At 43.6% G+C, this 12,706-nt stretch overlaps 1 protein-coding gene across 1 annotated transcript in view; it reads right to left on the bottom strand.

Moving 5' to 3' along the window:
* SYNJ2 (synaptojanin 2) overlaps nucleotides 1-12,706 on the bottom strand; it is a 1,190,168-nt gene that overhangs the window by 178,867 nt on the left and 998,595 nt on the right. Inside the window, exon 23 of the mRNA XM_069607872.1 lies at nucleotides 7,336-7,479. Within this exon, the coding sequence (XP_069463973.1) occupies nucleotides 7,336-7,479 (144 nt within the window). The remainder of the gene's footprint in view (nucleotides 1-7,335; nucleotides 7,480-12,706) is intronic.

Here is a 12,706-nt window from a genome sequence, read left to right as displayed (position 1 = left end):
CAAGGAGAATCAGGGCGGTACTGTTGTCCGAGTCTGCATTTGTTTTTACGTCGTCCCATATTGAGAGGAGAGCTGATTCTGTTCCTCTCATGGGTCTGAAACCAACTTGTGCCTGGTCTAGTAGGCAATGCTCTTCTATGAATTCTTGGGTTGTTTGGTAGACGTACGTTTCTAGCAGTTTGGCTGTGTAAGGTATGTTGGAGATGGGTCTATAGTTAGATAAGTCCTCTACGTTTCCTTTTGTGTCTTTGAGTAGCGGCTTGATGTAGGCTGATTTGAAGGCCTGTGGTACTTTACCTGTTGAGATTGAGAGGTTGAGGAGGTTCCTGTGGTATGCCATGGGGGTTCCTTGTTTGAGAATTGTTTTGTATATGTCCGGGGGGCAGGGGTCTTCAGGAGAGCCTGATTTGTTGCTTTGGTTTACCAGTTTGACGAAAGCCTCAACTGATATTTCTGGGAAGTTTCGTAGCTTGTTTGCTTGTTCCTCGTCGGTGTCAGTGGGGTTTGTGCTGTGATCGCTTGGTCTGTTTTGAATGGTGTGTTAGATGGAGGTTATTTTGTTTTTGAAGTGGTCTCCAAGGTCCTGGCAGAGTTTCATCGATGGAATTGGCGTGTTGTTGCAGCCCGGTGGGTATTTTATTTTGTTTATGATTTTGAATAGTTCTTTCTGGGCGTTCTTTGCTCTGAAGATTCGGTTGTCGTAATGTTTCCTCTTCGCTTTTTGTATTTCCTTTTTATATGAGCGGATCTGTTGTAGGAATTTCAATTTGTTTGCGGAGGGTTTGTTGGTCCTCCACTCAGATTCTAGTTTTCGTTTTTTTCTTTTCATGGCGTTGAGTAGTGGGGTGAACCACCTTGCAGTGGTTTTCTTATGTGATGGGGTGAAGGGCTTTTCTTTGGCGATGTCGTCTAGGGTTGTTGCGAGCCAGGTATGAAGAAGGGCAACTTTTTTGTCTAGATCTGCTTCTTCCATGGTTGATGTTTGTGGTTTGCTGAGTTCTAGGAGTTCGGTTAGGTTGGAGTTTTTTTATGGTTCTCCAATTTCTTTTCATCTTGATGGGTCGTTTTTCTTGTTGCTTTTTTGTTGGAGCGGTCGTTGTGATTATGAATGGAATGATGAGCTGGTCGCTCCAAAGTATTTGAATTGGGGGTGCCGTGGTGATGAGATCCTTGTTGGCGAAGATTGCCTCAAGTGTGTGCCCTGCTGAGTGGGTTGCTCTTTTGACTAGTTGTTGTAGGTTCATGGCTGCTAGTTGGGCGGTTAGGGATTTTTGTGTGGTTGTGGTTTCTTCGTCGAACCAGATGTTGAAGTCTCCGAGGATGATCAGATGATTGTACTTGATGGCTAGGGTGGTGATTGCTTCCGTGAAAGCGTCTATGAAGGTCGCGTCGTAGGTTGGTGGTCTGTATATCAGTATGAATTTCAGGTTAGTTTTGGGGTTTACTGAAAGTCGTAGTATTAAGGATTTGCATTTCTCGATGTTTAGAGGATCTTCCATTTTGATGGCCAGTTGTTCCTTATAGATGATCGCAAGTCCCCCCCCTCTTTTGGATTTTCTGTTTGTTTGGATGCATTTGAAGTCTTCAGGCAGGCAGTTGTTGAGGGTGATCTTGTAGTTGTCGTCTAGCCATGCTTCGGTTTTAAATAGGATGTCTATGCCTCCTTCTGAAAGGAGATTGTATATTTCAGTTGGGTGTTTGGACATTGACCTTGCGTTTATTAGGTTGCAGTGGATTCTCTGGGTGAGATTTTATTTTGAGGTTATTTGCTGTTGAAGTTTGTAGTTGTCTGTTCGTGGTGTTTCCGCTTTGATGTCGGTAGGATGAAGACCGGCGACAGCCGCTTCTTCATTGAAGCGGTTAGTAGGTTGGTAACAGGGCTGATTATTCTTGGTGTTTCTGCTGTAATGCTGTTTGGGTGAAGATCAGCAGTGGTTTCTTCATTGAGTCCGATTCTTGGGTGGGAGGTAGCATTGCTGGTTGTCAGTGCTTCACCGTATTGTTCGGGATGTAGTGGAAAACGACGTTGTCCCTCTGATTTTGTGATGTAAGGTGTGATGAGTCGGAGCCCTCCCACTCTCTTGTTGAGTACTCCCATCGTTTTTCCACGTGTTTCAGGAAATTCTTTGCATTTTTCGGGGTTTCCGTGTTGGGGTGTTGGTGTACCGTGGTTTTTGCGAGGTAAGGTGTGAGGAATAGGGATTTTTCTCTTGTAGATTTTGTTCCGGTTATGGTTGTGTTAGCCGTGTTTCCTTCCAGTGGGGCTGCTTCTTGTGGGTTCTGTCGGTGCTGTGTGTTCGCGTCTCTTGTTGCACGGTCTTGTTCTCTTTCTCTGCGACCTTTTCTGAGTCGGGCCATTTTCCAGTTTAAATGCAGGCGTAGTAAGGTAGTTGGTCCTCTATGCTATGTTGTGCAGTCGCAGTGCCCTCGGTTTTTCCTTCTCTGGGTGTGCTGGGGTGTTCTCTGGCTCAGCGTTGCTTTCCTGTCGGTGGGTAGGGTGTGTTACCTAAGGGTGCACTGTCGGGGGGGTTAGGGTGTTAACGGTCTGTTGGAATGGGACTTGACTGAGTTAGGTTGTGGTGGGTTTCCGGGATTGATAGAGTACTAAGCTAAGCGCAGTTAGATTATTTGAGAGACTTGTATAGTGGGAGGGAGTCCTATTAGTGCAATTTAGACTTCACACAATGCAGTTTGGAGGCAGAACCCATGCTAGGTTTGAGAAACCTGTATAGTGGGAGAGAGGCCTATCAGTGCAATCTAGACATCATACAAAGCAATTTGGAGATAGGGCCCCAGCTAAACTTGAGACCTGCGTAGTGGGAGAGAGGCCTATGAATGTAATCTAGAATATCATACAATGCAGTTTGGGGCAGAACCCCAGCTAAATTTGAGAGACCTGTATAGTGGGAGAGAGGCCTATCAATGCAGTTTAGAACATCATACAATGCAATTTGGGGACAGAACCCTAGCTAAATTTGAGAGACCTGTATAGTTGGAGAGAGGCCTATCCATGCAGTCTAGAACATCATACAATGCAGTTTGGGGCAGAACCCCAGCTAAATTTGAGAGACCTGTATAGTGGGAGAGAGGCCTATCAATGCAGTCTAGAACATCATACAATGCAGTTGGGGGCAGAACCCCAGCTAAATTTGAGAGACCTGTATAGTGGGAGAGAGGCCTATCAATGCAATCTAGATCATCATACAATGCAAATTTTGGGGACAGAGCCCCGGCTGAATTTGAGAGGTCTGTATAGTGGGAGAGAGGCCTATCAATGCAGTCTGGACATCATAAAATGCAGTTTGGGGACAGGACACCAGTTACATTTGAGAGATCTGTATAGTGGGGGAGAGCTCTATCAATGCAATCTAGATATATGCGATTTGGGGACAGAACCCCAGCTAAATTTAAGCGACCTGTATAGCGGGAGAGAGGCTTATCAATGCAATCTAGAACATCATCTACTGTAATTTGGGGACAGAACCCCAGCTAAATTTGAGAGACCTTTATAGTGGGAGAGAGGCCTATCAGTGCAATCTAAAACATCATACTATGCAATTTGGGGACAGAACCCTAGCTAAACGAGAGACCTGTGCAGTGGGAGAGAGGCCCATCAATGGAATCTAAACGTTATACAATGCAATCATCTTCTTTACTTTTGGTTCGGCAAGTGGCTTGGAGTCTGGGGCACAGTAGTTGCTCCACTCCTGACCCAGGCCACTCCTAGCTTACTGGTCCTTGTAGATGCTGGTTGACGGCCGGCCACTGCTTCCCCTGCAGACACCGGTTGACACTTCTTGGAGCCGCCTCTGTCGGAGCCGCCCTTGGCCCTAGTGCTCCAATCAGGGCTTGGGGGCGGGATGGGAGGCGGGAGGGCTGGGATGCGGAAGGGGAGCTGGGATGAGGTGGCGGGCTGGGGAGGGAAGCGGGTCTGGCCACGGGTGTTCCTTTCCTTGTCTGGTGGGTGGAGGGGGTCTGAGGCCTTACCTGGTTGTGGGGAGGGGCGAGCCGAATGGCTCTGTGGGTCTGGGGGCCTGGGCACACACACGGAGCTAGGCTCCAATCAGGGCTCGGGGGCGGGATGGGAGGCGGGAGGGCTGTAATGCGGAAGGGGAGCTGGGATGGGGGTGGTGGGCTGGGGAGGGAAGCGGGCCTGGCCGAAGGTGTTCCTTTCCTTGTCTGGAGGGTGGGGGGGGTCTGGGGCCTTACCTGGTTGTGGCGAGGGGTGAGCCGAGTGGCTCTGGGGGTCTGGGGGCCTGGGCACACACACGGAGCTAGGCTCCAATCAGGGCTCTGGGGCGGGATGGAAGGCGGGAGGGCTGGGATGCGGAAGAGGAGCTGGGATGGGGGTGGCGGGCTGGGGAGGGAAGCGGGCCTGGCCACGGGTGTTCCTTTCCTTGTCTTTCTGGGGCCTTCCCTGGCTTCTAGCGAGGGGTGAGCCGAGTGGCTCTGTGGGTCTGGGGGCCTGGGCACACACACAGAGCTAGGCTCCAATCAGGGCTCGGGGGCGGGATGGGAGGCGGGAGGGCTGGGATGCGGAAGGGGAGCTGGGATGGGGGTGGTGGGCTGGGGAGGGAAGCGGGCCTGCCCGCGGGTGTTCCTTTCCTTGTCTGGTGGGTGGGGGGGGTCTGGGGTCATAGAATGATTTTACATTTTCAATACAAACTGTTCACAGAGCTTATCAATTTTACAATATGTACATTACACAATTAACATCTCCTAAAGACTCACATTAAAGGCGTCTCTCAGCTAGCTTTGATGTCAGTTAAGGTGATGGAACAAATGTACACTTCTCATATGAACTGTACACACAGCGTGCATCTATGACACATGCATCTATGATACACGATCCTACCAGACATACCCTTATGACACACATTAGGCACACACTCTTTCAGCACACACTCAAATGACACATACTACTATGACACACGCTCCTACAACACACATGCCTTTCATCCATGTTACTATGACATGCTCACCTACTAGACGTGCACCTATTGCATATAACATGTGGATCTACGACATGCTCTTGCATGCGCCTACCACACACACTAATGACAAATGCTCATATGACACATTCTTCTACAACACACATTGCTGTAATACATGTTCCTATAATACACATGCTCCTACAACATGGGATCTTACAGCACACGGTCCAATGACTCACACTCTTAAAATACATACTCCTACTACATGTGTGCCTCCTAGACAACATATGGATGCATGTCACATGCTCTCACATGCATCTAGGGCACATGCACCCTTGACATATGCTCCTATTACACATGCGTATATGACACACTGTAATGGCACACTCCTATGACACATTCTTGTAAGACAAAGGATCCTATGACACAGGATCCTATAACATGTGCTCCTAAAACACACAATCCTACATCAACCGGTCTTACAACACATATACTTATGCCATAGAATGCTCTTATGCCACACACACTTACACTACATTCTCTTACAACACAGGTCGGTATTACAACAAACACTCAAAATCAATAAACATGTAACCATAAAAAATTGAAATTATTTGGCAGAAAAAAAAGAAATATTACAAAAAGAGTTCATGTCAAATCAGTAATAAGTCTAAACACACCAGAAATAATAAAGGTAAGATATGATATGATAGGTTATTTATAAAGCGCTTAATACCCAGAGGTTTCTAAGCGCTGCCCAGGGGATCAAACCTGTAGTGCCCTGTGACGTCTTGCTTCCAAGACAAGCACGTTGCCCCTGAGCTATCCTCCCGAGATAACAAAATAATCAACTTTAAAACATTTAGAAAAAATATATTTAAATCAAATATCATTGTAACCTTAACTCACCCACACACTTAAAAACATACAATATTGTCATAAAAGTATAACAATTTCATACATCAAAACAATTGATAACATTATTTATGATTAAATAAAATGTCAAATCATTCAAAAGTACATTAAATGTACACCTATAGTAAATGTTAAAAGTATACCTTTTTAAATACAAAATAGCTACATAAACAAATAATATGCAGAAGTATAATTCCTCCAAAGAATTGCAATTAAAGAAAATACACAACATATTTTGAAAAATGTATCTACAACAAAATGTACATAATCATTCAAGTCGTATGCTCTACATATACATCAATGAACATATAACTTTAGAAATGAATAAAAATACAAACTTTGTAAATGCACATAGTTTAATAAACATATTATAAAAATAAAACCTACACAAAACTAATACTAAATTATTAAAACTGTATATAAAGTAAAAGTGTAGTAACATTTACGTCTAAACATAACATTAACATATACACATTTATAGTTATTACAATGTGCATAAATAATGCAGACGTATGTGTGTGCTTAAATTAAATTAAGTGAATAATGCAAACTGTAAATACTAACAAAAGCAGAACAAATAAAAATATCACATTTGTGACTAAAACAAGCAAATATTCACACAGCACATTACATTACTGACACTATAAAGCATTTTTAGAGAAAAAACAATATTGCAAAACAATAACAGGGTGAGTTAAGATTACCATGATATTTGATTTAAATATAATATTGCTTTAATTTATTAATAATGTTTATTATATTACCATAACTGATATTGCTGATGTTTGTAGACTAGGTTTGTGTTGGTTTAAACTCAATTCTTTTGTAAAAACATGTTTTTCTCCAAATGTATAGATGGTGTATACAAGTAGATACAATTTAAGAAATTACATAATTGGTAGTTGAATAGCAATAGCACTAATGCACTTTATCAATCTATTGTGGACATAGGTAGCACATAAGCAGTTTGCAAGGGTTGGTGAGAGCATACAGGCCCTTTCAGTTCTCTTTTTATCTTTGCAAAATGACCTTTTTCTATTTCTAAGAAATGGCGCCTTTCCAGCTCATGCATGGCCCACTTGGATAAGAGGTATGGTGAATCTTAGCCAAAGATTTGGTAAAGCTCCTTCCAGAGCTAAACCTCTGTCGGCTGAATTATGTTAACAAAAAAAAAAAATCAATACTCAAGCATAATTTACAGGCACAATGACAACCGTGGAACACAAATCTGAGTGTCAGCTAGGGTGCTTTTCATTTCGGTTTAGTATAGAATAAGTTGTATTCTGCATCTTCTTGTTTGTGTCGTTGGTGGATGACTAGTGGTGATGGGTTTTAGACCAACAACATTATATACATGATTCCATTCACTCATATCCCACTGAATTCACTCATATCCCACACTGAACAACTAAATCGTACACAAAGCAGTGAAAGGGTAGATTTTACACAGCAAGTGTAACAGCAATAAGTAAATACTAAATATTACTTTGAGGAGGAATGCTATTTGGAGGTGGAGGTCTCTGAGGAGGTCGAGGCCTGCTTGGAACCGACAAAGACCGACTAGGAGAACGATGGTGAAAATCTCCAACAGCTTCCAGCTCCTGCTTTAAGACAGCCAGGTCACCATCATCTGAAACAGAGGGCACAGGGAGGTCAATGACATTCATGGGAAGTAAGAAAATAACGTGCGTTGTGAGAGTCCAAATCCATTTCGATACCTTTCTCGAGATGCATAAGCTAATAGGATCATGTAAAAACGATTGATTTTGATCTTGTGGCATAAATGGGCAAATCAAACTCATGCCTTCCATGCACTTTACCCCTCCCCCTCTCCCATGCACTTGCACATTCTCAATGTCACTGGGCCTAGTAAGATCGTTGTTTTTGTTCTCCCCTGTTCCCCTCCCTTGCCTTATTGTGCTGTGAAACACTTGTGTATGAGCGCAATAGAAATAAAATATCAATATCAATGCCCATTCATACATAAGAAGCTAATTGATTGAAGCTTAAGATTCGTTTAAGCTTCATTTGTCCCTCCTTGTGTGCAATGCCATTAGCCACAAATGGAGACCTACAGGTGATCTCAGCATGCGCACCTAATACCAACATTCCAATTTAATGTATATGCACACTAAATGAGAAGCTCCAACTAGATCTCAAATGATGACAATAACCCAAGACTGTCTGAACGGGTTAGTATGGTGTGCCCATTTAACTATAAGAAACTACATTTCTTAGTGTACCCAAAGTGAATGCTACCACTGAGCCAGTCTACGCACTTATTAGGAATTACAATTGAACTCCTTTCCATGGTAAGTGTAGAATGCAAGGACTTAATTTTCATACCCACATTTTTTATTTGTATTCAGTCTTGAAATGTACAATATGATGCTTAAACATTCGGTCACAAAGGGGAAAATCAGAGACACTGAACATGGTTTGGATCAGGATTTTACATGAATGGTTTGTGAAATATGAATGGTTTGTGAAGAAGGAAAAACTCAAACAAACAACCTAAATACTGTACTATACCCCAAGCAAATGCGTTTTCCCCAGAGACCCTTCTATCTCCTATAATCCGAAACACGTTGGCATTTCACCAACTTTCATGAAGCTATTTTGGTCTTTATGTATTATACTTTGTGGTTCGTAGGAACCGAGGGATTCAAAGTATTACAACCTCTTATGAACTTTCTTGCAACTTGTGACAACCTATTTTTGTTTTGAGGCTGAACCTATGTTTAGGTGTAGAATGTTTGAGATTGAATCAACTTGTGCTAATGACACATGAATATTGTTTTCTGTACGTTCATATCCAAACTTTACATTTGATTTTTGAACTGTATGTTATTATTGCTCATATGAAAACGATGAGATAAAAATTGGATAACATACACTTGTTTTGAGTATGTGGATTTTGCCAGCTACACATGTGTTTTTATGAGATTGACTAACAAGCACTAAGTTTTGAAATCCGGTTTCAGGTTTGAGCCAGTATTTATTGTTGTATTAGTATCCCTTAGGAGTGCATCTGAGGGCCACCATACGGCAACGCATGGTTTTGTTCTGTTCCTTCTATCTCCAATGCCAGATCTCCACTCCCTCAGTTTTCAGGATAACCAGTCTTTAGAGTTCAATGAGTGTCAGAACAGCGATTCTTTGGGGCAATGGTGGGAAAAGGGGAAACCCAAAAAATTAGTCTTTCCAAAGTCATCCTTGACAGGTATTCTCTTTCAACGAGTCTTGAAGATACAATAGAAAGTCTCGAGTTAAAAACAAAAAAGTGGAAAATGTCTTTCTCAAATCACAAAATCTTCACATTGCTAAATTGCTTCCAGAAAACTGTCATACCAGTTTTACCAGTGCCATACCAGTTTTGCCGCAGTCATGCACATTATGTTAAAAAGCTTTAGTAATGTATCGATAATCACTCTAGTGGTTTTATACCACCACTGCCTGTCCAGATAGTGGAGTATCGAGCCCCCATCAGAGGTAACCAAGCTGTGGTTTGTGGGGAAATGTAAAGGGGCAAACAGTTGAGTGTTGATTACTCCTAGTTTGAGACAGTCTGGATTCTATTAATGGCACGAAGGTGAGTATTATGTATTACAACTTGTGTGGACTTCAAATCCCATAATCCTCTAGTGATGCCATTCCAATTCCCCTTTAAAATCCCCTTCCATCCATAGTCCTTCCTATTTTCGTACTGCTCTAAGTATTCAGTTTCCCCTTACTTGTGTCGTGACTGGAGTTTGGCAGGTGCTGTAGTGGGTGTGCTGCGACAGGGTGAAAATCATACAGCTACCAATTTCTGCAGGGGTGTTCAAGTACAAGCAAGGTGCTTCTTGCAGGGTACATGATTCCCGACTTTGGGTCGGGGGTAGGAGGTTGCATTAATGCTGCTCACACGGAGGGCTCCGATACCACTGGTGCCCCATTCTGTTCACCGCTTCGGCTGGGTGCAGGAAGAGGCACAGGAGCTCAACATTGCTTTCTGTGCTACGCACAACTTAGAGAAAATGACCCAAGCGTGTGTATTTATATGGCTTCAAGCCTCTTGTTCGCTTCAATTCCTGGGGAGTTTTGTATATGAAGCAACGGCAGTGGGTCCACTGTCTTTTTATCGTTCAGTATGGCCTAGCAGGAGGGGGTGTCTGAAATCATAACCAAAATATTTCAGAGGATTAAGAGGAGGATGTCCCCCAAAACCAGGAGAAGGTTATCTGGCAGGATCACTGTTTCTTTTGTGCATTCCACTCTGTCCCAAGCAGTGGATAGGTCGTTTGTTTTGAAATGGTCCCCCTTAACAGTCTGTTCAGTCCTCTGTTTCACAGGGTCTGACCAGTAGGGATTCCACTTCTTCCCTCATTCAAACCTGGCAGGGTGATTTGGGGTTATGGCCAGCTAAAGCCCTTTGCAAAAGGAAACATCTAGATCAGGGGGGCACCTGCTGATTGTCCTTAGTCCGGCAACCCAAGAGCTCGGATTGTCTTGTGACCTTCTATGATTGAGATGCTGCAGGTCCTCACGCAACACACAGGCCTTGAAGCCTGGGTTTGCTTCAGCTTCAGCCCTTTGTATGGATACGGACACCCTGGGAGATGATCCTAGACCAGAGAAAGATGGTATGCAGGAGAGAGTCCTTCTGGCCTGCAATATACAAACTGGAATTCCATGTTTTGTCCAGATTATTCTACCTTGGTGGAGTCCCTCTGTGATGGTAGAAGAGTAGGCTTGTACCTTCTTGAGCTATAAACTGGAGGCCTCGGCCAGGAGTATGATGAAGGCAGAAGACATCTGAACTTTCCTTCACCTTGGAATGGCTACCCCCCACTACCTTGGACCCCAGGATTGGGACCTTTCTTCCCCAGATGTGGCTGGGATGTTTGTAAGAGGGTATATATTGCTTAGCAGTCATGCCAAGATAGGCTATTGTATATGGCAGGCCCCCTGATTAAAGTTCCAGATTTAGCAGAGCGTGGCAAAGTAACAGGAGGTACACTGCACCTTGTTGAAATATCCGATTAGGCTCAACGAGCAGTGTGCTTTTGGGGGAGGCTAATGCCTCTATGGTGCAGGAGAGGCAGAAAGGAGTCATCCTCAAATCAATTGACAGGCACCAGAGGGGTGGAGTCATCAGGCCGGCTTTTGTTTCAGGGATTAATTTGTGAATGAACTGGGGCATTATGTGTACTCTAATGCCTAAACACGTCTGATAATGTATGTGCTTAAAGACCATATTTAAAAATGTAACATTCATTTTTAGAAATGACAATTAAAAAAGGGACTTAACAGTCCTAACAAAAATTGGTATGCATGAAGGTGTTTTTTAGGAACACCAGACCTTTTCTTTGTACATGTCTTCCATTTCCACATAAGCCACATGTCATGTGCTTTTTCCCCCCAGATGCTATTAGTCTTATCTGAAGGTCATTTTCCTTCTGTCAAGTTTTCCTTTAGTCTGTTTTCCTTGAGTACCATTTTCCTTCTGAATTGTTTCATGGTTTACCTTTGACTCTGGAAGAATGCTTTAATAAAATACAGCAACGATCTATCATCTTAAATATTAGAAATATTACAACGTGTGATGTGGCAGTAGGCCATCTCCACACAACCAGTGATAATGGGACATCTGTAATCAGAATCCCTTTAGACGTGCCCATGACCTTCAACACAGTTCACCATATGATTCTAGTTAGACATTCCCTTTCTGTAGGCATCAGAGGCTCAGCCATTCACTGGCTTCATTAATTATTTTGGCCACATTCAGGCTAGCTCATCCACTCTCTTTACTTCTTCACTAGTGGGTGTACCCCAGGGCGCTTCGCCCCTTCCCCCTCCAGTTCAACTGCTCTATCTAACCTCTTCTATCATGCAGCGAATCTCGTGATTTTTCATTCTTCGCATATGCTAACTACACTCAGCTACTGGTTCACCTCAGTGGTCGAAGTGAGCGGGAGCGGTGCTCCTCTACTTTTTTAATTACCTTTTACAGCTCCTATACTTTTATTTTATAAAGAAAACTATTCCGGAATGGTTTAGTTTTAAAAAAAAAAAAGTGTTGGAAGATGTTGAAATTTGCACTTATAGTGCACTGCACTGAACATTCCCTTAAACAGCAGGTGCAAGCGGTTGGGGGTGTGCATTGTGTGTGGAAGGGGGTGTGGCGATGGGGTTTGTGGGGAGCGGGGCAGGCCAGCAGGGAACATAGCTCCACTACTTCTTTTCATACACTTTGACCACTGATTCACCTCAACACTGAAACAAACTCATCACCAATGGTCTTTCAAATCTGTACAACCAATACCTACTCCTGGATGAACAGCAATTCCCTGAAACTCACGGCTTATAAGACTGAGGTCATAGTCTTTGGAGGCCCTACCTGCTCTATGTTCACTTCTCATGCGAGTCCCTTTAGCCCCATGAATCAGCAACATTGTTTCATTTTGCTTTCATTAGCTGAGGGCGTATCATCATGTCCTTCCTTTCCTCACTCTCCCGGCACGAATATCTGATCTCACTGCCCTCATGAAACCTTTCTTAGATTATTGAAACCCTCTCCGTCTCAATCACCTCTTCTACAAAATTCATTGTCTACAACTAATGCAGAATGCAGTAGCCAATTGATCGGCAACACAAGTAAACACCACCATGTAATACTAATTCTTTGCTGCCTCCACTGGCTCCTGTGATAAATCGAGGCAATGTGTCCCTTCTCCCCAAGGGAGAAACCCACCCCACCCCCTGCTTGTGAGGCTAGAGAGGTGAACCCACTCTGCAATACCCTCCCAAGGGGTAGAGGCTAGTGGGACCCCACCGGGAGAGACTCGACTTAGGGGACAAGGACTATCATTCCC

The sequence above is a fragment of the Ambystoma mexicanum genome, chromosome 4q (genome assembly GCF_040938575.1).
Source record: "Ambystoma mexicanum isolate Mex_15411 chromosome 4q, UKY_AmexF1_1, whole genome shotgun sequence".
Taxonomy (NCBI): Eukaryota; Metazoa; Chordata; class Amphibia; order Caudata; family Ambystomatidae; genus Ambystoma; species Ambystoma mexicanum.
This window is presented reverse-complemented; position numbering and strand designations above follow the sequence as displayed.